Consider the following 26,897-nt stretch of genomic DNA (forward strand, 5'->3'; position numbering starts at 1 on the left):
ATAACTCATGTCCATTGGGAGTCATTCTACTCGATTGGCTGTCTTTGATGGATTCCTTTCAACATTTGAGGGAAATGTTAATCAATTAGTATATAAATGGTCGGTAAAGTTCAAATTTAACTGCTTCGTTATTCCCTTAGAGCAACGTCCGAAGTAGCTAATATATTTTTCATTTTTTCCCCGACTCCCTGAGGGTAACTTTTTGGTTACAATTAAGGTTCTCAATTGGCTGCGAAATAGGCCCTGCCTTCCTCATCACGAATGATTGTATAATGTATTGATACTTTCCTTCCAAAAGTAACAATTTACCAGAAGTCAAAATGTGTTCCCAATAGTTACATCATAAATGTTCCAATTGAAATTCAAACTAAATATATTTAAAATTATATTTCCTAGCACATTTTATTTAGTCACTTCAGCAAAGTAAACACTTAACCGACTTATAACATTAACGTACTTACTGTCCTCTTCCCCATCTTAATATTGTCGTTAATGCCATAATGTAAACGATTAGAAGAGTTCGGTCCAGTTAAATCCAATTTTGAGGCTACCGTCGAAGAAATCAGAGGAAGTGGTTCATTTGCTGTGCCACGCCAAAAATGAAAAAATAATCATTACTATGTATTTGAAAGAATCCGGGGAGCAAAAGTTTGAAAATCGGTCCAAAAAAGAATGATGACTCGCAAAAAACCACTAGTGGTATAGGTGAAATACATCCATATAAAATGGAAACATTGGATAGAATTTTGGTCTTTCAAAAACTTGTTCCTCTGGTACATAGTTGGTGTGGGCAATACTATTAAATATGATATGTGAATTACCAGATTAAAGTTTTCTACCAATCTACGGTCTGTCTAATTATCTAATCAAGGATATTGTGTTTATTGTGGAACCATTAGATTTGTTACTCAACTCATGTTTTGAGACAGGAGATTTCCCAATAGCTTTTAAAATATTCAAAAACTGTATTTCTATAAAAAAGTTGATAAAGATGGCTTAAGTATCAACCCTTTCCCCTAGGCTCTGTTTTTGATTAGAATTTTGAAGCTATAATAAAAGTTGAAATACAGGGTGCAGTATAACTTCCCTTTTCGAATGTGTTTGAAAAAAGGAAATTATGTTGCTGTATCCTGCACAAGTGTGATTTTTTTAGTCAACCTGTTTCCTAAAGCACTGTATCATTTTCAATCTGGGAAGTGCACAAGTATGACTGTAGAGTCTGTTGTTAATTATGTCAGAAACATGTTTGAAGAGAGGGGATCAGTATTTGCAACACTACGATTTTGGTAAGGTTTCCAACTGTGTGAAAATTCTGTCATACTTTCAACGCTGAAACATCATCGTTTCAAGGAAGATGTGCTGAAACCAGTGTAGTCATATCTGGCAGATTGTTCCTTGAACTTAAAAGTAGTATATCTATGGCTGTTATAGTAAAATGTGGCATCCCATAGGGCTTGGCCAATACTATTCAACATCATGATTAACAATTTGCCTTTTATATATCGTCTTAATCAGTTTTATATACTAATAACACTACTGAAGTATAAAAATCAAAACGATGAAATGGCACTATCTAGTGATGCCAAAAGAGTCTAAGGAATATTAATCATTTACATTTAAATGTTGAAAAAACCCAGCATATTGTATGCAGCCTAAAAGCAAAAAAAAATGAAATTGAAACTGATAAAATACTGGGATATATAGTGTTTAAATTAATATAAATATTAACCTGGAAGAACTGCATCCATCAGATCGGTAATAGACTGAGTAAAGCTGTTTTTATGCTAAAAAAGCTCAAATTTTTCATTCCAAATGAGTACCACACCCTTTAAGAAAAATGCCTTCTTTCAATACCACATGAATTTTGACATTGACTCATGGGATCATTCTCCACATGCTAAACAAAACAGCTGTTCATTCCCTTGCTAGTATTCCACCATGTGATTCTTGGAAGCCATTTTTATTATGTATGGAATTACGACTGTTTAGTTTATATGTTTTTAATGCCCTGGAACTTATCTACTGAGCATCTAGAAACTTATTCCCTGAGATCTGATATCTATGCTATTAGGGGTAATTCGTACTTGAAAACTAAAAAGTGTCGATTAAATTCAAATCATAACTAATTTGATAATTTGAACCTACCATTTCAAAAAGTGGTATATACCTGGTTACTTTCAAACCCACCTCATTTGATTGATCAGTTTTTTATTACAATCATCTCAATTAAGAAGTTATGCTGTGTTAGTTTATATATTGTTCTATTTATCTTGAAGACATTTGATAGGCTGTGCCATTTATCAAAATGAATAAAGTATATTATTATCATTGGTGGTTTTCAAAAACATGGCCTATAATCTTTCAATTCCAGATATTTTCTCTGTTCATGAGTTCCTGCCCTGAAATATAGGTACCTACCCATCTAGTTGGTCATCCTAATCTACCATCTAAGTTGTAAATACCAACAACAGCATACAAAATCACACATGTAGAACCAGGGGGCTTCACCTTCTACATCAAATAGTGATCCACCCTTATCCATGGATACAATTGTATCTGGATCTTCAGCTTTAGGCCAGAAGTTTGAGCTTAATGCAGGGAGTGGAACAAGAGTTTCTAGTGTGCCCATTGGGCCTGTGAATTTTCACAAAAGCAGATGCTCAGAAAGATCTCTGGAGCTCTGATGATCCCTCAAGCTTTACTGGTAGGAATAATAATAATTGCACCCAGTAGGATCACCCATGTATGTATAAGGTAGTAGAAGCCAGACAAAAGGTAGCCCGGGCAGTGATTGTTTCTCAGTGAGGTAGCTTATGAAGGCATCTGATAGCAGTAGGGTGGCCATTGAGTGATCGTGTCACATTAAAATATATTGAGGAAGGCAACAGGAAATCACCTCAATAAAATATAGAATGCTAACATATTAGAGATTTAACAGAGCATCTGTCCTAGTAACTATGGAACCTGGTCTGTTGGATCATGAGCCTGGCAGTGTGATACACTAGGCATCCACAGTTACTATCTCATGAAATCCATTTTAAGGAACTATCAGAAGAGGGCCAAACCAGTTAGAATTGTGACTTGGAATGGAAGGATAATGTTTAGGATATAGAAATTAGAATACATAGTGGGATAGAGAGAGGAATATAGATATTTTAGGAATGTGCGAGGTGAGATGGAAGGGCAGCAGTGATTATTGGAACAATAATTATAGAGTAATGCAAGAAGGAAGATAAGAGAACCAGTGAGGAGTGGCAATAGTATTGAACAAAAAGGAAGAATGGAAGTAAACATAGAGCAGATGAGTGATGGAATAATGTATAAGTGGAAATAACCAACAATATGATGTCGATGGGGAAATCTGTGGTATGTGATGACACCCATGACTTAAAGTGATTTTTGGGAAAATTAGAAGAAAGAGTTTTTATAGGCTCTCTTGTAGCATTTATGACAGAGAACCTTTGCTGGAAGATTTCATCAGATCAGTGTCAGTTCCATCCCAAAAAAGGGAAAGGCAACCAACCATACATGTGGACTATAGAAAAATAAGTTTGATTTCACACATGGCTAAGGTGGAACTTACAGTTATCAATAAAAGGATGGAAAGGAGGGCAAATGATTACTAAGTTGGTAATCAATTTGGGTTCAGGAAGGAAAAGAGTAATGCATGATGGCATATGAGTAATAAGGTCACTAAATAGAGAGGAATGTAGAATTCATCTGTTCGAAAAGGATGATAGGCCAGCAAATTATGGATAGCAGAAGGCTATGAATGCTGGGTGGAATGAGAGGAGATTGAATGCATGCAGAGTTAAAGAGCAGTTTATTGTAATGTGGGGTGTCATACTGTGCAGTAGGGCAAGTCTAAGAAATGTAAGCATTTACAGATGTATGTTCAGTCCGTGCTCATACAAAATCTACATTAAATGGTAGGCTACCAAAAAGCTCTTAAAGTGCAGTCTATCAAATATGTAGGGGCATACTGGAAACATTATGGGATAATCTTATGTTACCAATACTATGTATCTTCCAGAATGCCTATGCGCCACTGCTATTTACTTTTTTTACAAGGGAAGCCATTGGATATGGCAAAATCAATCAATGTTTTCAATCAAGTATCTGAAGTCCAAACAATATTTGATTTAAACACTCTATCGTGTTAAATTTATTCCTGAAGACTTAATTTGAAGGGATATTTAGAATTACCATGAAAACATTGGCAGTTGTTCCTACTTATCAGAGTTGCAAACTTAGTAATGGCATTGATAGTTAACTTCAAGGAATTTCTACCTCAACTTTAAAACATTTAATTTTCCAAGGGATTCCATCAGATCGTTCCAATTCTTCTGTTACATAATTAAATATCCTTATAAAACCAAATAAAATTTTACCAGATGCTACAACTTAATGAGCCTGGTACTATTTCCCATCATTCATCGAATTTAAAAATTCAAAATGGGGTACCAAATTGGGTAAGAACTCCATGATCAAATGATTAATTAAATGGGGTACTACATGGCTAAAATATCTCATTAAAGCTTACCTGGGTTCTTTGGTGTAGAGTTTGCGGGAAAATTTCTTAGTTCCCAACTTAACACTAAAGTAGCATTTTCATAACAACAGCAGGCAGTAGGGAACTTTACCTCACGTAAGGTTGTTTGCAAAGTTGCTCTATCCTTAAGAGGTAATGCTTGGACCTTGGTTCTACATGATTTTCTCCTGCAATTACCATTCTAAAGATTTTCATCTGTTTTGGATCTTCTTTTTCTTGGGCCATAATAGCTGATTCACACTACTTAATTTAGCTGTTTAATGAACCTTAATGTTTGAATTACATAATCCTCCTTTATTCTACCACAAACGTACTTCTCTACTAAGTCTATGATGCTACTTGACTGGTTCTTCTGAGAGAAAATGATATTTGAAAAGGCCTCTTAGTGCTTACATTATATGCTTATGTGCTAGTTTAATATATAAATCTTTTTACTGTTTCTTGTTCATGAATGAAAAATAGATACCACTTTGGTAATTGTGCTTTCTTTAATAACAAGCATACCTCATGTATTTTTATTAACATTTACAATTTCGATATTTAAATATGGAAACTTGTAGCAATATATGTAACTACATGGAACTTGATTCTTAAAGTTTTAAATTTCTTAGTAAAAAAACTTTTGTCACCATAAATGTCTTCTAGAAGCTATCTCATGGGAAATAGAATATTATTTCCAGATGAGCTGTAAAATATATTGCCTAATTCTTTTGACAGATATCTCAACATTTCCAATTATGCCACAACAAACAATACAAATTGGGTGTAGTGAAATTTTCATTTTGGAAAATACTGGTTTGGTTAACTTTGGGAATCAAGCTCCACACACACATATATTTATATTTTGCAATGAGACACATTAGGCAATCATTGAATCAAAGATTTTCAGAACTATAATTGACAAAAGTGAAATTCTCATAGCATCCTGTGTCATGAATATGGCAAATAACCTCGCAAAATTCAGTGGCAGAAATTATAAGAGGTATAGCATTTTTCATACCAGAAGTTTATTTCTTTAGATTAAGAAAAATATTATATCAGAGGATGATCTATCAACTGATAAAGAGTATCTGATAAAATCATTGCAAATAATAAACTTTTTAAAGCAGAATAGAATTTCTTTAGGTCCAAAATCACAAGTGAAAACATTATGTATCCCTGTGTAGAGCTTACTGGTATTGGATTAACATTCTTCAATATTAACATTGCTATTGGCTCTTATGACTATGCTGTCACTAGAAGAATAAGCATATTTGTTCTCATTACTGTCGCCATACTGATATTTTTTTAAGCAAGGTTGTAAAAGAAGGACAAGGCATAGGATATAGCATAAATAAAAAAATTCAAATGCAAAAAACTCTGTCAGAGATAGGTTTTAAACATTCTTTTTGTTTCTACATTTTAGAAACACTATAATACATTGTTTCAAGACCCCTTCATAAAGGATCACGTCAAACCTCATCACTTGTATCCACAAGAGGCCACTGCTTTTCCTCTACAAAAACTTACAACATAGCACATTATCTACAAATGTTTCTTTTTTGTATTAAATAGGAAAATTACAAGAATTGTGACACCAATACTATGGTACAAGCTTTTTTTTTAAGTTGATTGGAGAGTTGCTGAGGGGTAGCCGAGATAAGGAATCTAATTCCTGAAAATACTGAGGTCCCAACAACGCTTGTATTCATGATGGTTAATAGTACGCATGTTTGTCTGCATATGTATATCAAGAGAAATATGAATTACATGATTTTTCTTTACATGCTCAGATTTGCATAATCTTTTCAATGAAATGTAAAAATGTCTAGTTGTATTATGCATTGCCATCACCAAGATCCATGTGATGGAACACAGCCATTTGGGGTAGTGCTTAATCATTCACACAGGCAAACTCATCCAGTAATATCTTCCATTACTCACTTGGCAGGGTGAGTATTATCAAGAGTTTGGAAGGAAGGGACATGCACACACACAAGATGCTATCTTCATGTTCCCTCTCAATTATTCTTGGAGTGTCAAGCACCTGCCACGCAAAAACTGCAGCACCTAGTCAGAAGCATCTAAAAACTGTTTCACTCTTTTTTTCATTCTATACAAAGGCATATATTGATCAAAGTCTTCCCATTCCAATTTCATTAAATTATTCACACTGAAAGACACGTGTATAAAGACAAATAAAAAAGAGTCTTTGCCCAAAATATATTATGAGATTGCTCACTCACGGAGGAGGAAAATGAGTTGATCCGTTTCGTCGTCCACCCTGTCCCAAGGCCTCCGACCGAGGGGAGGAGAAAGAATCATTGCACCCCAGTCAGAGAGGCATGGCCAAAGGGTAAGGTGGCTCTAAATAAGGGTATTCGCTCATGGCGTACTATCTGGACTGTGGCGACTCCTCCTTTTTGTGATGCTCAGCCGGCAAACCGTCCATTGGCATCCCTCTAGGTGCAACCCCACATCCTAACTTGTGGGCAGAGCCACCTGCGCCGGGCATCCCGACTGGACTCCTCCCCACTATGTGATTGCTTCCAAGGGAGTGGTGGGATAGTCCCAAGGGGCTCCCACCCCCACCCAGACCAACGTGGCCCGCTCCCGCGGCCGACCCCTTCCCGCGAGACCCCACGGGGGGGCCCTGAGGCGGCGGAGGAACCCCCGGGTGGCCTGCTGCCGCAGAGGGCGGCTGTTGGAGGTGGGCGTGGGACGGGGGCGGGTGTGGAAGACCATGGTGGTGCGGCGGGGGGAAGAGGCCGGCCGCCGCGGCCGCTGCCGCCGCCAGCTGCTCCTCCCGCTCGCGGTACAGTGCGGCCGTCGAGAGGTGACTGAACCGGAGGAGGGGGTCGAAGCGGTGGTAGGGGTCCCGGAAGGGATCCGTCGGGGGAGCGGCGGCATGCTGCCAGCCGGCGGCGGCGGCCGCGGCCGCCGCCGCCGCGGCCGCCACGGCGTAGTGCGAGGAAGGGGGCGGGGGCGGCGGAAGCACCCGGCTCCTGTCCAGGAGGGATGAGACGGTGGTGGGGGGTGGGGGCAGGGTGGGGGCCGACTGTCTCGAGGGATAGGGCACTCCCCGTGAGGAGTCCCTCGAGGGGGTGGACGTGGGGATGCAGCCGGGCTGCTGGCCACCCACGACGACGATCTCCTCCTCCTTCACCGCCTTCGGCTCCTCCTTGACCTTGACCTCGGGGGAAGCCTTGGAGCGGCCGTCCGGGCCCACGTCACCGTTGGTGACCTGACCGCCGCGCACGGGGGACCTGTCCCGCATCCCGTCCATCATGGGCTTCCCACCCATCAGGCCCGCGGCCGCCTCGATGCTGTGCTGATGATGATGGTGCATCCTCTCCCTTCTTTCCCGCTCCTTCTCCCGTTCCCGCTCTCGTTCCCGCTCTTTCTCCCGCTCCCGCTCCCTTTCCCGCTCCCGTTCCCGCTCCCGTTCTCGTTCCCGCTCCCGCCTGCTCTTGTCCTCCTGCTCTCTCCTCTCCCTCTCCCGCTGCTGTTCCCTCTCCCGGTGTTCCCGCTCCCGATGCTCCCTCTCTCGATGGTCCCGTTCCCGATGGTCCCTCTCTCGGTGGTCCCGTTCCAGTTCCCTCCTGTCCAAAGAGCTCGGCTCGGGCTTCAGACCCCAACCGGTGCTCGGTGGAAATCCTGGTGGGGTGCGGTGCAACCTTGAAGAACATGAGGGACTCAAATTAAAAAAAAATTTCGAGGTAGTTTATAGAACAAAAAATAATTATTCTGGATTTCATATTCGGACCTTTCCTGATACCTTCCACCACTTTGTTGTTTTGAGAGAAAGGAAGGGACACAATTATTAAAAATGAGAATGCCAAAAAGAAAAAATTAGAACTTCTAATATCCATGGGGCTCACAAGTGTCTTAAGACTCAATATGGCCACATTTTTCAGAATTCCATTTTCCAGAAGCACATAACAATTTCATGTGCATGCTTCATTTAACAAGCTATATTAAAACATCCCAGTCAAGGCGAATGATTTTTACACACTGAAATTGTTGCATTGAAATGCACATTAGCAGATGACACTGTTAAATGTTACTGTTGTGGCATCTCCCACAGTTTCTTTGAAACCATTGATAAGTGGCAGATTCATCACACTGATAATAATGACAAATTTTAATCATGCAACCATTCTAGTTTCAGATGACAATTTCCATTAATATGTAAATCGTTTGCTAAACTTAGTACAACCCATATAAAGCCACTCACGTACACAGCCAGTGGATTTCATAGTGGAGTGTATAAATAAGAACCTAACTCATTGAGGCACTCACATTTTGGATCAGGTTGGACTCATTTTAAAGAGAATCTATGCCGTGAAAAAGATTCGACATAGTTAGGCATCCAATAGGCATCCAATTCCTTATACACATAAACACATAGACACACAATTTTGGCCCCAAAAGAAGGCATAAAAGGAAAGATGCAATATTCAATCATTAATATTTGTTATGATAATGACTACAAAAATCATTCACAACATCTCTGACTTCCTCAAGCCAGTGTCATCACTTTTTAAGTTCAGCAATTTAACAAGACCCAGAAACTATTTTGGTAACACTGCCAGAAACTAAATTGTCTTATAATTAAATACTGAAGTTCAATTTCCAATTTTTGACTCAAGACAATGTTTCAATTTACTTAGGTTACCGGGGCACACATTCGAACCATAATATGTACACAAATTTCAAAGGGTCAGTCAATTATACACTTGAAAACATTCAGGGAGAGAATTAGTTACCCAGCCAGTAAAAAAGTAAAATTATGAAAAATTTAAAAGAAATGAACTTTTTAAATTTCAAATATTTTATTTAAGCAACACTTCTTTCAATCCATGCCAAATTTTTAATGCGGCATTACAAGGTTGTACCAATGGTATTTCAAAATAAAATGTTCAAACATTAGTGCAACTACATTTTGGGCCACAAAATTTCATGAAATTTGGAATCTGATTAAATTAGTCCATTAATCATGAATTAAACATGGGTATCAGTAGAATGGAGAATAAGAATTAAATTTATTTTCCAGAGTAGAATGCACTACTGGATAAATATATGAATTGAGATATTGATTTTAGTTTTCCAAGTAGATAGAAATAATCTCACCTTCTTATTCACATACTTGCACACAAATGAATGACAAGGATTCACAGATTCTAACCAATAAAAACCATGCATGACTGAATTATCCCCAATTATTAAGAATCTTTTCAATTGGAAAATGAAAATTAGGCTGCAATTTAAATAAAAGAAGAAACAAGAAAAGGAAGTTAAAATAATGACAAATCAAAAACACAGTTTACCTGCTCCACTGGTCATGAACTGGCGAGGAAAGTGGTGGCAAGCCAAGGGAAGCTAATCCAGCAGCATATGAAGAAGGCGATGATGAAGCTGGTACGACACCAAACCCTGATGGGTACCGTCCAAATGGTGATCCGGCACATCCGGCGGCGGCTGCTGCTGCAGCGGCACTTGCAGCACTGGCAGCAGCAGCGGCACCGCCCGGTGTGGGAGGTACTCCACCCACCCCTGCCAGATGGTGGCCAAGGAAGGAGGAGGTGTCGAAGGGTGCGGGAGGCGGGGGAGGTCGGGCCCCTGGGGCCCCCAGAAGGGCCGAGAAGGGCCCAGCTGATGGGGGAGGGAGGTCTGGGTGGTGGTGGTGGGGGCGAGGGGGTGGAGGAAGGCCTGGGAACAGGTGGTGATGATGGTGGTGATGATTGGGAGGCCGGAGGAGGTCTGCAGCACTGGCTGCGGCACTTCCCTTCGCTGCAGATGCCGCAGATGCCACCGAGCTTCCGGTGGATCCCTTTGATTCTGCCTGCTGCTTCTGTTGGTGGTGGTAAATCTCCCAAGCAATACGAACATGCATGGCATTCCATCTACCGGTCTTCTACAGTGAGCAGAGACGAAGAGAAGATTAAACACTTGTAAATAAACGCCACAGTGGAGCAGAATAGGGCATGATTAAAAAAAGTGGACTATATATTTCAACATGGGCTGTTAATGATGTCTATCTAATAAGTATTGTAATTTGGGAACAAGAGTTGTTTAACCATAATTCATGAAGATGACAAGAAATAAAAAAGTGACAACACTAAACAAAATTATCATTAAATTCTACCAAGAAAGATTTTATATAAAATGCAACTTGATATTAATGTTTCCCATCAGTTACCAGATAATGAGATTACTACCTAACTTGGTATTAACAATTAAGTATTATATGCCCATATGATTTCAATGAATGAAAAATTTAATGTTACTGCACAGTGCTTACTGTCAAGAGGTGGATAAAGCGTGTAAATGAGATGCAGGAAAGTTACAATTCAGTGAGCCCTTGAGTGGTAGAAAATTTCACCTCTGTCTTGGTTTCCATTTCATTCTAAATAGATTTGTATTCCATACAAATTAAAGCAGTTTTCAAAACTTCTATTCTTAGGTTTGCACTCTTTTCAGGATATGAGAATTATCTTTATTTATGTATACTCAAGAGCAGCTGATGAGAAGGAGGCATCTTATTACAGAAACATAACAATTCAGCTACTGTAATCGGAGAACTCTAATGACCCTGAAATATGAATTCTTGGTTCTCCCTGAATGTAAAACTGTACTTCCGATTTTTCCAATGCCATTTAAATGGTACAAAATGCCTCTTAGAAATACTACTGAAACCTGTATGGCATTTCCGAAAAACTGAATAACTTCTCAATTACAGGAAAAGTTTTTTCCATTATTCCAAAAACTTTTTTCCATCAATCTACCAGCCATTTTTATTAGCACCTTAATTCTTACATTACAGTCACTAAGCAAAGACTGTCAAGAGAAGAAAAACACTCTGCTCTCAACCCATCACACCATTTTGAATAGGTACCAGAGTTTATTTCAGTAAACTGCTTCATACCCACATCAGATTTTCAATAATTATGCTTTATTAATCATTTCAAAATCATCAACACAAAATCTCTAACAGATTTATTTAAACATTTTATAACCTTCATTTAATTTCCAAATTCAGGCTGTTATTAATTTTAAATTTTCAAACTTCTTTACCATTAGTTACAAAATTGGTAGACAGATGCATATTCCTTTTTTTGCAATTTATTAGGCCAGTGAATGGCATTTCAAATTCCAAAATGAAAAAAACAAAACAAATTGCTGCACAATGCAATATAAGTATCATTATGCAGGGCAAACTGTAGGTAAACTTAAGAAAGATTAACTCTCTTGATATTCTATACCTCTAGGTGCATGCATTAGCTCACACAGCAGACAAAAAGAACTGTATCTATAGGAACATTGGGGGCATAGGTATGACTCCAAATGATTGCACATGTAAATCGCATGAGTGTGTAAAGATTTTCATGCACTCAATGGGAATGATACAATATGATTACATTTTCCTTACTGATTAAGGTAAGGGTGTTCAAAGGATGCTGCCAATTAACAGATAGAGAACACTTAAAAATGGAGTAAAGGTTATGCAAATAATTATTGATAGTACTTTGAGTAGAGTTTTGGTAGCTGCATAAGAACTCCAGGGTTTATATCCTACTGAATACTCAGGTATCAAACTCAATTCTTCTATTTCCGACTGATATAAAAAAATAAAGGGAACAATTACTGTATTTTATCTCCCAACTCAAAATTTTAATCTTGGCTGGGATAAAGTTTCCTTTTAAATACCATGAACCCAGCCATTAACAATTTATCGAAATATTATATTTATTTTGGTTATTTTTCATTTCCTTATTTGTATCCAATTATTTCATGTAAGATGAACTGAATCTAAACCTAATCAATTAGCAATGACTGAGAAACCATCATGCATGTCCCATTTAAGTTTTGGTTAGGAATGGAATCCGAAGTCATTACCACTTATCAACTTATACAGGTAACAAGAAATGCATAAGCTGACGTTTATATATTTCTTTAAATGAATTTCATCCAGTGATTTGTTCACTAACACCTCACTGCTTCTCTAACACATTAGTTTCTTTTCAAAATTTTTATTATAACCAACAACCACATAAATAAATAGGTGAGTGGTTCATATAAAATTAAATCTCCCTAGGTGACCAAATCACACATACCGATGATTTATGTTTTGAGGGTTCCCCAGAGATCTGCAGAGCACAAGGAGGAGGAGAGCAGGGTAGGAGTTCATGAGAAAGAAAAAGATTATTTGTTGTTATTAAGACAGCTAAAGCACAGGATATTACAAACAAACACATGCACACAGGTTATTATTAAACAATTTCCAAAGCAGAATAAGTCTAAAATAAGCAAAATCAAAGAGGAGTTAATTGGCAAAGCCAAGCCAAGTATATCAGCAAACTTAATAGCACATATTTTAAAGACGTGAGAGAGGTGGATAAAATATGTTGGCAAATCATTCTTAGATGAACTTGCTGTGAGGTCAGAATGGACGATCTTGGATCTTGGTAAGCCATGGCTCATCATTTACTGGAGAGTTTGAAGGGATCACTTGATGGTTCGAATAGCCTCGACTGGGAACTTAGAATCATGAGCCCATCTTGGATGGCCAACTTTAAAAATTACTACTTCTGGAGGCCTATCTTTGGTGGTTACCCATGAATTGATCAAATGTGTGAGATTTTGACTTCAAACTATCAATTAATAATCCTAGCATTTTAATCAACATTTAACAATATTTTCACCCCTACCACACAACTGACACAAATTTTGAAGAGCAAACCAAGTGGGCACAACTTAAAAATCAGACACAAAATTCCCACAGCATATGGATGGTGAAAGACTTGGGTAACACCACAAGAGGGAGAAATGACATCCTTTGGAAGCTATATCACACATCATTTATCCAATGCATTTGAAATTTTCAGTCTGGTACAATTTGAAACCAATAAATTAAGATGGGCGTGGTGAAAAGAATAATAATAAAAAATCTACTTAAGAAGTTATTTTGATTGTTTTTAAGCCAGTGGATTTTTAACTCATATGCTATTCCCAAAGCATGGAACGGAATTAAATTTTCATGTGCTTTGATTAAAATAAATGTTTTCATTGTTTAAGTATTTGTAAAAATTAGCTTGAAATAATAAAAATTATGTGAAAATGTATTTACTACGAGGGTCATCCGGAAAGTAGTACCCGTTCGTGAAATAAAGACACAAAAGTAAATATTAACAAACATAAAAAATTTTATTTGAAAGAGGATACTTTAAACTACTTCTCAACATAATCTCCAAGCAAATTAAGGCATTTGTCATAACGTGTGACAAGTTTCTGTATTCCTGCTGCATAGTCCTTCGCCGCCAGCTCATTGAGATACGCGAGGGACCCATCTTGCACAAATTTTTGCATAATGCAGATGGTGTTTAACAATTTCATGAACAATTGTTCGAGAAACATTGGGAAAATGCTCACAGATGTCATCAATTGTGACGCGCCGATCGTTCCTCACGAATTCGTCAACTGAGCTCACCAGTTGGTCTGTAATGACAGACGGTCTCCCCGAACGCTCATCGTCGTGTGTGTTCCCCCTCCCCATGTTGAAGTTGCGACACCACCGCCGAACAGACGACTCGTCCATTACATTGTCTCCATACACCTCCTTTAATTGGCGATGAATATCACATGGGCGAACGTTTCTTGCATTGAGGAATTTAATCACTGCCCTCACTTCACAACTGGCGGCGTTCTCAATTTTTTTAAACATTGTAAACAATCACAGAAACAACACAGGCAATGCTAGCGTCACGCAACTTGGCTCAGAGAAGGCAGACAAGCCACTGAAGCTATCTGACCTCGTCCAGCGGCTACTCGCGTCGTCAGCACTTCATGCGGCACGAACGGGTACTACTTTCCGGATGACCCTCGTATATATATTTGGGATAATTTCTGTAACCTCTACATCTCCACTATATCGAGAAATAATTTATTTCTATCTCTATAAAAATATGAGTCAAAATTAGGATAACAAGGACATGTGCTACATTATAATATATGCTGGCATTAAAATTAAATGAAATTACTACTTTATAAGATGAATTTTTATGGAAAAAATTGAAACATGACTGAAAATGTATGAAACTAAAGAAACTGAACCAAAAATGATTCATTCAAGGTTGAAAATAAGGCAATAAGGAAAATAATTTTATCATACACATTAGTAACATCTTATAATGTGAAATGAGTTAAAACATTGAATCCTAATAAAATAAAATCTAATTAATAGTGGACATAGGAATAAAAAGGCCAGAAAAGTTTGAGTTGGACTGCCTTTTCTTAAAGTAAAAATATAAAAGTTTCACCAAAAGTGACATGGAGATGCTGTAGAGGTTAAAAAGAATGAAAAAAATAGAACAATATCTCGATGGAAAAATAAAGATTTTCTCTAAATAAAACTCTAATTCTCAATATGAGATTCATGAGTTTTTGGAGAGATAAACGAATATTCTTTATTGATGCATTTATTCAGAATCTACATTGACGTACTAGAAAATGTGAGCCATGTGTTGAACATGAGGTTGAATTCTTGGGGTCAACCAGAAAAATTTCTGTGCATGACTGCAATACAAAATATATAGTACTTTGCACACTCACATATACTAACACAAATAAAGCTATAACAATGGATTCAAGAGGAAAGAGTGCAAAATCACGGTTTTGTCCTTGTGAGATCAATGACTGCTAAAACAGGTAAAAAACGCTGCAGACACAGTTGATGTTATTCTTTTTAGAGCATTCCCATGAGAGGGGTTTACATGCATTCCACAGTTACATTCTTAGTTACAAAGAATGAGTGCAAAGGTTGACATATGCAACGCCCGCACATGTGAGGTAACACAAAAACACAAATAAGATTAAAAGAGAAAAGGGATGAGAGAGAGACATTTAAAGGCACATTAGCCAAAGTGTGCCCCGAAGTGCTTACCTTAGGGGTGAATGGAGTCAAATGGTTAGGAGGGACAAACGATGTTGATGCTCCAAGGGAAGGATGTAGCAGACTTGGAGAGAAACCTGGATAAGCACCAGCGGCAGCCAGCCCCAAGTTCTGACGATAAAATGGAGAGTCCACACTTCCCATCTTGGGGATATCCTTGAACTAGAGACAAGAAAAGAATAATGCACCTATCAAGATCATGTAAATCAATGCATTTTAAGGTTTTACTTCAATGCAAATCACTCTCACTTCTCACCTCAAAAGTGACAAATTTGTTTGCTTAATTCTTAGAACTATGGAATTTAATCCACAAAACCTTTACGTATAAAGTATGGCAGGTTCAGCTAGCAAAAATTAATTATTTCCTGGATTCAACTTAAAAGATTCATTAAGTTCACTTACATTACAGCTAGTGCAGTATTGTAGTAGTTCTGTGGTATTGGTAAAATAACTCATCTGTTTAAATGCTTACCTTATTGTTTCTGTTTACCTTATTGCTTAGAGCTACCATTAAGAATTGCTTACATAGGACAGGCGGCTCAAAATGTTAATCAGACAGAATGAGAGTAAAAATAAACTTAGGTAAGTGTACTAATAGAATTTCTTTAGCCAGTTAACCTGCTGAGGCATCCTCTTACACCGTGAATTTGTTGATATACTAGCAGGTGATGATACTATATTATTTCTGTGACATTTCTCACAGCTTCTTTTTATTTTGATGGTTCAATTGGCTGCCCACACTGTGTTTCACAGAAGGGGTTGAGTACACTTCTGATAATATGCGATTGGGCAAAATTTTTAGCTTTCATCATGATGTGTGAACACATCATGAATGCAGAGTTTTAATTCCTTACAGACTCATATTTTCCTACCATGAAACTGCACCAAATGTATTTGTGAGCATGCAAAATTTAAATGTGGATAGGAGGTTAAGGCGATCTAACTTGTTCAGGGTCTTACTCACCAGTGGAGGGGGGAAGAGGGAGGCAGCAGAGTGTGGCGTCTGCATTGCCCCCAGATGGTGATGGTGGGCAGGGTGTGTCGGAGGGGGTGGGGGAGGTGGAGGAGGCGGTAGGAGCGCAGTGGCGGTATGCTGGTGCACATGGGTGTGCTGGTGCTGGTGGTGATGCATCTCAGTCCGCAAGTAAGGCGATGGGGGCACAACTGAAGTCCCTCCAGTGGCCAGGCTCCTCTCTTGAGAGGCCAGAAATCTCGAGTCAAGCTCCCGCCTGAGAAGATCTGCTTGGTCTGTGATGGAGGGGAAAAAAATTAGGGAATGAGTATGTGAAGCAGTGCTACAATGAAATGAAATCACTTAAATTGGCTTCAAAAAATTACTAATTATGTGTATTGGACATTTAAGATCACCAAAGATGTCTTGTCTTGGTGTCACACTGTGAAGCTACTTCATAGCAAAAGCTACAATAAAAGTAATCCGGCAAATATCTACACATATTATTTAACAACATAAGCAGAGGACAGGGAGACACAGAGGCACAAATATTTAAATTCATACAAAATACATGCATAAATATTTATTCAGATATAACACCCATATATTATCTCATCGAACAGGATTTGTAACAGATTCATAAAATGATTTTTATTTTGTTTCTCATCAATTCACCAAACATCATTTTGACAGAAAGGAGAAAATAGATACAACAAATTTTTAGAATTGAATCATATAAAGAAATTTGATTGATTAAATTCTGATTTTATTATGATTAGGACTCTTTGTTTACAATCTAGTACATATGCCACTCATGCCATGAACTCATCTTGATTCATTAATTTTTCAGTTGAATTTCCCCTTGGTTGCAAAATATTTAACAGTATGATTATGTATGCGTTGTGATAGTCCAGAGGTAGAGTGTAGCACTACTGACTGGATGGCCTGATTTCCATACCCTGAGATGCCTCTGGGCACCCTCAGTTCCACTTGAGTCTTGTGATTTTCCGGGCACAAGAACTTTCTGAGAAGGCATGGGCAGCACAGGGAAAGGATCTGGCCCCCTTACTCAGATGCGTGAATTTCAAACTGTGTCTATTGTTTTATCTATGATTTCGTATTACAATGTGTTGTTGCTTTTCCATTGGTACTGCTTTTTAAAATGGCTGTTTTAAATACAAATCATACTTAATGACAAAATCGGTGAAATAAATCACCATTTATATAATTATCAGCAGCATGAATAGAAAAAAATATTAATCAGGATTCCCTTGGGGATTAACAACTCACTTGATTGGAAGAGTGACTCGGCAGAGAAGGGTGTAGAGCCGGATCCAGGAATGGGCAGGGGCGGTGGTGGAGGCGGTGCCACTCCAGCTGACCCAGTCAGTGGACTCGTCCCTGCACCCACAGGAGGCATTGAGTGAGGCACAAACATGGGTGCCGCAGATGCCGCTGAGGCATGGGAGGTCGGGACGGACTGGGGTGCTGGTGACACCCTTGGCGCTCCCCCGGCCAGGGTTGTGATGGGCTGTGCCACTCCGGCACTGCTGCGCCCACTCCCAGTTCCAACCACAGATGACTGCGATGAGAAGTGAGGGGAGTGTGAGGGGTGGTGGTGACTTGGGTGTGAGTGGGGGGCGTGAGGGTGTGGGTGTGGAGATGCGTGGTGCGAGGATGGGGCTGGGGGAGGGGTGGGTCTTGGGCCAGACGTCGCTGGAGACAGGGCTGGCCCACCGATGTTTCCAAGGGGACCACTTGGAGAACTGGAATCAAAAGGCAACAATGACAGTGGTTAGTCATGTGATCATTTACTCTTGGGCACAGTGGAAGCTATGAAGAAATTTGCCCCTGTCATCTTAAGCAAAAAGCTATAATACAAACTAATAGATTTTCCTTCAAAAAGGCAAGCACCTGATAAACAGCAAAACGTATTTGTCAATTATCTGAATAGAACATCTAATGTTGTTAATTCACATAGATAAATTGATATTTTAAGAGAAACTATGTAAAAAATATTATTTTAGAAGCACTGCCTATACATGCATATAATCTGATAGGCCCTTGTATTTTGTCATTCACAGAAATTTCCATCAAGGTACATATACTTACAAAATCAGAATCAAATTATTCCATGCAATTTTAAAATATCCCAATTATGCTAATCCTATTTCGGAAGGTTTTTCAATTGAAGATTGCTTGCTGTTCATCAGGAATAATTTCCACTCCAAGGTAAACATGTGGCACAAAATATACTAGGATTTACCTATATATCACTAACTCATTAGTCCTGCCACTCTGCTACCAAGAACAGGGAAAGATATTCACAGAAGAAAGTACATTGACATTCAAAATCAAATTTAAAACAACTTTTCAGACCAATACAATTATAAAATTCCAAATACTGGTGAAATATTTTCCCTTCACAGAAAAGTAAATAGCTATAGGTCACATCAAGAACCTAACTATTTTTGGTAACTCAAAGAAAGCAAGAGAGAGCCATAAAAAAGATTTCTATCAAAATCTAGGCTAATATGCTATTGCAAAATTGTTGTCCCAGTTCAGGATGTGTGCATGGGAAACATAAAATTCCTGTTGAAATGTAATGAAATAATTGACTTTGTAATTCCACACACTTTTTGTGTGTGGAATTACAAAGTCAATTATTTCATTACATTTCAATATGTTATGCAAATTCCACAAAGTTACGCCTGAGACAACTAATTTTTTTATAAAATTCCTGGGTCTTTATTTCACTTCTCCATGAAATTCAACCTTAAGTAAGTTTTGGCACATATTAAGGGATTTTGGATAACATCAGAATTAGGACAATAACTTGCTCGATAATGATCTATTTCCTTTTGGTATGTGGATTACAAATAATGGTTTTGTGATTGAAATATCCCTTGCGACCCTGAAAATCTTTAAACCTGTATATAGACCCAATGGTTCTCACCTAACAGACCATGATGTGGGAGCAGAAGAAGATGAGGAAGAAGGTGGTGTGGGGTGCGTAGAGAGAGACGGGGCTGATGGGCCTTTTCCCAGGGCTCCAAAAGTAAGACCAGAAGGGGGGCCACCGGCAGCAACAGGGCCCATGCCTGTGCTCCCGCCGGTGGCTGCTGCGGCAGCTGCACCTCCACCACCCATGCCGAAGAGAGGGGATGCCGTGCTCCTGGATGGGGCCAATGAGGTGGCCAATGGCCCTACAGACGAGATGCTGGCGCCATTGTTACTAACAGGTGTTACACTGCTGCCACGACTTAGGCTGCTCACATTACTGCTGCAAAAGATGCAAAATAAGAAACGAATTTCAATATGTGCCCCTTGCCCTTCGGATCATCCACATTTGCAGAAAATTTCCAAAGTTGGATTTTTCTGTTTTAGCAACATCTAAATGCAACACAAAAAGATCTTACTATTATGGTGCTAGAATGACTATCAAATTTAAGGAATTTTACATGCTCAGTTGTAATGCATTGATATTTTGGACATTTCATTAAGAATTTTGTATGGTCACCGGAAGAAATACACTTTATACTAATTTCAGGTGCTGAGAGACAAATGAACACATATCAGGAAAACATTATGGCTACATAGAATGGAACAACCAAGGAAAATATTATCATAGTATATTAACATTTATAAATAGAAAGTGAAAACAGTTTAAAAATTAATTCTAAAAGAATTTTAAGTATTTAACACCATTCTTGTTGACTTATAATGTCATGAAAGTCTTGTGGCATTTTCAATAATGAACAACATTAAAAATTATCACTGCATATGACCATTCCAGGCAAATTCTTGGCTGTGGGTGTGCTCTGAAGGAAGAGACATTCCAAGCAATCCAATTCACATAATCAATACCTCCTCTTTCTCAGAACAATCATACTCTTGACCAAGGCAATTAAGGAGCAATTATAGGCTATATTAACAGGAACTGGATACTAAGTTTAAAGATGGCTACCAAAATTAAAAAGAATCATCAACAGGATGTGTATAAGGAACTCCTGCTCTTCACAAGCATCAAATGACTGGGTCTTTGCTATTTTTGCATGATATTATTGCAAGGTTTAAGTCTGCGATACTAATTTTCAAATTAGAAAGAGCTTTCTTCTATTATTGACTTTTATCATCATCATTAGCTTAGGTATTCAACCCCTTAAAGTAAGTTATATTTTGGGGCTTTAGCGATTTCTTACAAAGAGAGATATTATAGACCAACCTGTAGGAATCCCTTTCCCGTGTTGGGCTGTGTCCTCGAGGTGAATGACTCCCACTCCGCCCCGTCGAGCTCAGCACCGACGATGGCAGCACCCCTTGGGCCAATGGTGTTGAGAGGGAGTGCAGGTGCGAGGCAGTGGTGGTGGTTGTAGCCGTGGGCGAAGGGGGGGAGGCACGGGTCACCGTGGGACCCGTGGTCGTCGTGGCAATAGGCGTTGAGGCTATGTGAGAGAGAAACAATCCCAGGTGAGCAACTCACATGAAAAAAACAATCCAGGAATGGCCATGCCCAATACCACAAATCAACATCCATTATCATTTTAGGCCAAAGAATAATATATGAGAGTGGAGAAATCCAGTGACAAAACATAAGAGAAAAGAAAACAAATCTTGCTGGGCCAAGGATTTATTTCACTCTGCACTGGCAATTTAATATGCATTAAATTCTGGGAACAAAATTTTTTTTGTTTGATGAGGGGAACATGGAAACATAATAAAATTACCCTGCATTACTGCTTACACAGTGATATTATCTCCTACAAAGATTGAGATGCAAATACAAATACAAAACATACTGCAATCTCTCGAGGACTGAGGGTGCTAACATAATAACCCTTCATTTTATTAAAACCAAGTCATTTTTACAATTGAGACCCTAAACACTGGTTCGTTTAGATTCTCACACTTGTGCTTTCTGTCATCAATGAATTAATCTGACATAGAAAATAAACCTACTTTCTTGATTGGATCCGAATTAAAAGGCAATAGTTTTCCATCATTATTTGACATTAATTGTTAAGTGAGTTAATATTTTACAGCCTCCAGAGCTTCATATTTCAGTATATACATCACCAATACCATCACATATTCTGTTTGGTTTTCCACACCTAGGTATTATTTTACTAGGGGTTTTATTTAAACAATATTTAGAACTTAATATTCCACAAATCAGGGATCAAATCTATGTGTGATGAATGATGTGCATTTATGGATATTAAGGTAGTCTAGTGCATATGAGCATTCAGACTAATCCATGAAAGGCACTGGGTTTGAGTCCAGGCGATGGATGCCTCTGGACTCTCACACAGCTAAAACCAAGAGGCACAAATATCTGGATACCATAAGTTTATGGGAAAATACACATGGCACAAAAGAAACTTACTAAACTACCAGAAAACACAAAAAAAACCTCTAATGCTGTAAGAGGTAGAGTATGAGTTTGGCATTATCTGGGATACATATTAGCTGATACTGATTCTTAAAATTAAGTATCATGATTGATATCATAATACATGACTAATTTCAGATTATATGGTTTCAAGATATGATGATATTTGATGCATAATCATAGTCTGGAGTACTGGGAGTCAAAATTTTGCAGTAACGTCATCATTATTTGTAATACGCTGACAAATTGAATGTATGCCATTGAGGGAACGTGGAGACCACTAGACTAATGCACCAAAATCAATGCAAGAGTGAAGGGGAGAGAGCGAGATGATGCAATTGCCCACTTACCGGCAGTGGCGGGAGCACCGGGAACAAGGGGGAGACCACTGGGAGCCTCCACCCCCACCCCCAGGCCCCTTGGCAGGTGGGGCGGCAGTGGTGCCGTTGAGGAAGCCAGGGGTATGGCTCCAATTGGGCCCCCAGGCCCCCCCAGGGAGGACACCCCTGAGTGCAAGGCGAGGTGAGAGGTCACCACGGGGCGCGACTGCTGCGGGTGGGGTGGCTGCCTCAGGTGCTGTGATGGAGGAGGCGGCTGGTGGTGGTGGAGGTGGAGGCCGTGGTGTGAGGAGGGGGGTGGGGGAGGAGGTGCAGGCGGGGCAACCGAGGGAGGTGCCAAGGGAGGTGTCCCCGGCGACGAGGAGGTTGAGTGGTGGATGTGGTGATGGAGGTGGTGCAGGTGGCCTGTTGACGACTGGCTCTTCACTGAAGCACCACCGACAAGCAGAGGAGACTTGCTTGGCCGCTGCAGTAAACAAAAAAGAAGAGACAGTTTGTGAGAAATGTGCTGTATGCAGGTGCACAGGTGATCGATCCCCTTTCTCTTTTTAAACCACAAGTCTAAACAGAAGGGTTGTCAAACCTGTTCCTTTTTCAATATTTGATGCATGGATTAGAATTTGTTGAAGAGAAAAGATATCTTTCAATAATAAATAAAAGAAAAAAAACATAAAATCTTGACACCATATTTTAGCTTATTTACAGCTAAAAAAACATAGGGGAGATGTAAACTAAGATCCACAAAAAAATATAGCACAGATTAATTATAAATTCTTAAACAAGCTTCCACTCAGGACTAATTCTAAGTGCTGTTGTAATGACCATAAAATGGATACAATGTCCATTAATTATATGACTCATGCATTAAGTTTTCAATATGTCGAAAAAAAATTAGAGACCACATAACATGCAAACAACTGACTGCATTAAATCACAAATTAAATGAATACCTACAGGAATTATTCTTAGTTAATACCAAATTTATTAATGCTATCTTAGTCAGATGTCAACATTATTTTTGTAATTTAACCAAGTATACATATCATATGAATGGTTACATAAATGTTAGCCATTAAGGAAATAAAATATCATGTTCTATCTATTTTAAAGTTAACTTGGGCAATACTTTCCATAAGCTCATATGGATGGAATCAATAACAAACAACCTCAAGATCATTCAGTATGCAGTGAAACTTGGTCTTTGATGAGATAGGACATTCTTAGGTTCAAGCAAGTCGATATTTCAGCTTACAAAAGACTGTAATCTCTGTTGAAATGAAGACAGAAGAGCTAGTAAAAATTGTGATATAACAAGAAAGGGATAAACTGGGAAAACGTGGAAAAAGCAGCAAAAATAAATGGAGTACATTGAGGTATTGTGTAAGGACTGCTGCTGAAGGAAGTTCCCAGTGATGACAAATGGACTACGCCATGAAGGGGAGTGGAATACATTAGAAAAAGTAATATATTTACATACTGCAAAAGCTGAACACTGGGATAGAGGATAGAATGGTGAGCAAGAAGGATGGAGCAAAGCAAAAGGGCAAACCGTGGGTAGAAATCATGAGGATCTCACGAGAATAAAAGAGTGGATGTGGAGGGTGAAGAACTTGAGTGTTCTATGACAACCGATATTTTTTGAGGACCGTCCAAAACTAACGTTTAACCGGTGGATAACAGTTTACTCCACAGGGGTATATATGAATTCACGAATTTCCTCGACTTACCTCATTTCGCGGCGGCGAGGGGGCCGGCGGAGGCGGCGGAGGAGGCGCGGGCGCCGGGGGAGGAGCCGAAGGCGTCGCCGCCGCACCCGAGGGCGCCCCGACACCGGCTGCCGAGGATGAGGACGCGGCCGCAGCCGCCGCGGCCGCCGCAACGGCTGCCGCGATGGGAGCGAGTGGCAGCGAAGATGGCAGGTAGGGCGAGTGGAGCAGGTGGTGATGCTGGTGCTGATGGTGGTGCTGATGCTGGTGGTGGTGGGCGCTGAGGGCGGGGGCGTAGGGGGCGTAGAGAGGGGGGTAGGTGGGGCTGCGCACCGCCGAGAGGGAAGGCGGGACCAGAGACTGCGGCTGCGAGGGCGGCTGTTGCTGCTGGGGTGGCGGCGGGGGTGGCGGGGGTGGGGGGTGACCGCTCTTGGCGGGCCCAGAGGACGAGGGGGCGGAGGAGTGGGGCGGTGGGTGGTACGACGAGGGCGGGACTAGGCCCAGTCCCTGCGGGCCGGCGGGGGGCGGGTGTCCGCCGCTCGGTGGTTGGTGGCCCCCGGAGGGCGGGAGGCCGTTCAACCCGGCGCCGCCGCGCGAGTGCGGTGAGGCCTCGGCAACCGCCCCCGGGCCTCCAGGGCCTCCCCTGTCAGGCTCCTGCCGCCCCAGTCCAGTCCCCTGGTGGGGCTCTCGGTGGGAGACGGACGACGGGTGCGGGGGCTGCTGCTGGTGTTGCTGGTGCTGTTGTTGCTGGTGGTGGTGGGAATGGTGCGATGCGGACAAATGATGCGAGGAGGAACGCTGGCTTGCGTGGTGGCTCCCGCTCTCCCGGTGGTGGTGCCCCTGGACGTGATGGTACGGGTGGCTACCCTGAGGGGGCGGTGGGATGCCTTGGTGCTGCTGCTGCTGTTGCTGGTGCTGCTGCGGAGGTGGCTGCTGCTGTGGCGGCGGCTGCTGCGGTGGTTGTTGAGGCTGTCCCGGCTGCGGGTGTAGGTGCCGCGCTCGCTCGCTACCCCCTGGGACGTGGTGGTGGTTCTGGGGTGCGGAGGAACCGCCTTGGTGGTGGAGGCCGTGGTGGTGTTGAAGGTAGGATGAGGGTCCGTTGGGTGCCCCTGGGTGCTGGGGGTGTCCGTGGAGGGCCGGGTGGTGGGTCTGCGGCGGTGGTGGGGGTGGGCCGTGGTGTGGGGAGGGATGGAGGTAGTACCCTCCAGGTGGAGGGGGTGGTGGTGGCTGCTGCTGGGGGCCGGTGGGGGGCGCGGTCGTCTGCCCGCTGGAGGCGGCGGCGAGGGATGCGGGCGCAGGGAGGCTAGCGGCCTGCCCGACGGTGGCACCGCCAAGCGGGTGGTGCGAAGCCTGTGGGGCGGAGGACGAGGATAAGGCGGCTGCCGCTTGAGGCGGGTGCCCGGCGGGGGAATGGGGGTGCAGCCGAGGGGACCCGATAGAGACCTGGTGGGGGGGTGAAGAGAGAGAGAGAGAAAGAGAGAGGTGTGGTCAGAACCAGAAAATTGATAATTATAAAAAAATGGCTTTCAACAACAAAGCAAAACAGAACAATGAGACAATAATATATTTTTCATAAAAAGATGAAAATAGTTATTTGTAATCCGATGGATTTCTGTCAAAATATGCGCAATAAATTAAATTTCATATATTAAACTTCAATTCAAATATTCACTTTCAATTTTTATTACTTGATTATGTCACTGAATTGCTTTTATTTCATTTAAAACTACAGAATGGAATTCGAGAAATATCGACTACATAACGAACAATAAATTTCATAGTATATCTTAAGTTTCTTACAAAGCTCATGACTTTCTTATCTCGTTTTTACAACTCCCGACATTACCATTTTCTTGCAGCGAAAAATCCATCATGAGATTAATTCTATGCAAAATCGTGAGTCTTAACTTTCATGGGATATAATTGACCTTAAGTTCGTATTTCAGGTTAAAGAACTTTTATCGTGTGATTGCTAATCCTTATTACCTATTATTCATCACAAATCTACCTCCTCGAAACTTTTGCTGCCACCTGGAGTTCAGGAATTTTTCCAAAAAGGGTTAATTGAGGACCCATAATGTCAAAAGCTGTCCTTGAGTAGAGATGGGAAAGCGATTTCCGAGATTAGGAATATTCTCCGATTTTGAGCTTACCAAAATATTTTCCTCAAAAATCTCATAGTTTCCCAATAATTTAAACGAGTTAAAATCACTTCCAGCCGTTTTACAATCTACGGTAAAACTATCTCATTCAACAATCAAGGTGTGAAGTGACTGAGAATTCTGGTTCGAGACTATCATTAAACTTTACGGCGTAATGTGGACAGGTATTGTCAATGAAATAATTTTGACCAGCACGCGCTGTAAATAATGTAATCCTCAAGTAGGAAAATCTGAACTATTTTAGATTTATTTTTTCACATAGGTAAACAAATTATTCATTATTTTCATGAGCGCTAAAGCAACGAATGAGAAGAACTTTCAGACCCACATATTAGTCGGACATTATTCGGGCTTGGAAATGTTTTCACGTAGATGAGAGAAGTAGGTGTCGATTATAAGGGGGACACGCGGAGGACGTTAGTGACGTGGTCACCGAAACGGGTCTATCGGAGGTCGCACAGAGCGTGGCGTTAACGACAGAACAAGAGACTTTCTAGAGGCTTCACACCACAGCTTTCTCCGTATTCACATTCCTGGGGTCACCCGGCGGGGCGGGAGGAGGCTCGCCTTAAATGGGAGTGCCCGCCGAGAGCACCGATCCGCGGGAGAGTACTTCCCACCATTTCAAAAGTAACGTGTGCGATAGCTTCTCGGGGCTATTTCAGGACGACCGCAATACGGAGCACCATATTCCAGCGATGCGGTACGCTTACGAAATGAACGCAGCTGAAGTAACCAGCAGCACCTCCGTTTCGATGTGCACGAGAATTTTAAGGAATACGCGCAAAAGACGACAGATAACGTCAAGAACCAATGTATAATGAAAAGAATTTGTTGCTTCCTACAATTCGCACGCAGGGCAACA

The 26,897-nt window shown here is 40.7% G+C and overlaps 2 protein-coding genes across 2 annotated transcripts; one reads left to right on the forward strand and one right to left on the reverse strand.

Annotated features, from left to right (window-relative positions):
• Positions 1–5,909: 5,909 nt before the first annotated feature.
• tay (tay bridge) lies at positions 5,910–24,041 on the reverse strand (the record flags this gene model as incomplete). Its single annotated transcript, XM_071590711.1, has 10 exons — positions 5,910–8,208; positions 9,862–10,448; positions 12,649–12,681; positions 15,474–15,644; positions 16,447–16,730; positions 17,725–18,200; positions 19,391–19,717; positions 20,660–20,879; positions 22,177–22,630; positions 23,892–24,041. Coding segments are annotated over 10 exons (3,984 nt in total), but the record flags the coding sequence as incomplete, so codon positions are not given.
• A 35-nt stretch (positions 24,042–24,076) lies between these two features.
• LOC139692495 (spidroin-1-like) lies at positions 24,077–24,962 on the forward strand. The gene is made up of 3 exons (XM_071590712.1): positions 24,077–24,143; positions 24,537–24,907; positions 24,954–24,962. The coding sequence occupies exons 1-3, from the start codon at positions 24,077–24,079 to the stop codon at positions 24,960–24,962; spliced, it is 447 nt and encodes a 148-aa protein (XP_071446813.1).
• The last annotated feature ends 1,935 nt before the right edge of the window (positions 24,963–26,897 follow it).

This window comes from Hetaerina americana, unplaced genomic scaffold (assembly GCF_022747635.1).
Source record: "Hetaerina americana unplaced genomic scaffold, ioHetAmer1.1.p SCAF_4, whole genome shotgun sequence".
In the NCBI taxonomy this organism is placed as follows: domain Eukaryota; kingdom Metazoa; phylum Arthropoda; class Insecta; order Odonata; family Calopterygidae; genus Hetaerina; species Hetaerina americana.

Excerpts from the sequence above, each read along its gene's own strand:
- LOC139692495 (XM_071590712.1), top strand. The coding sequence starts at position 24,077 with ATGGCAGGTAGGGCGAGTGGAGCAGGTGGTGATGCTGGTGCTGATGGT. Across the intron at positions 24,144-24,536 it reads TGGTGCTGATGCTGGTGGTG|TCCAGTCCCCTGGTGGGGCT; the intron begins GTGGGCGCTGAG and ends CTGCCGCCCCAG.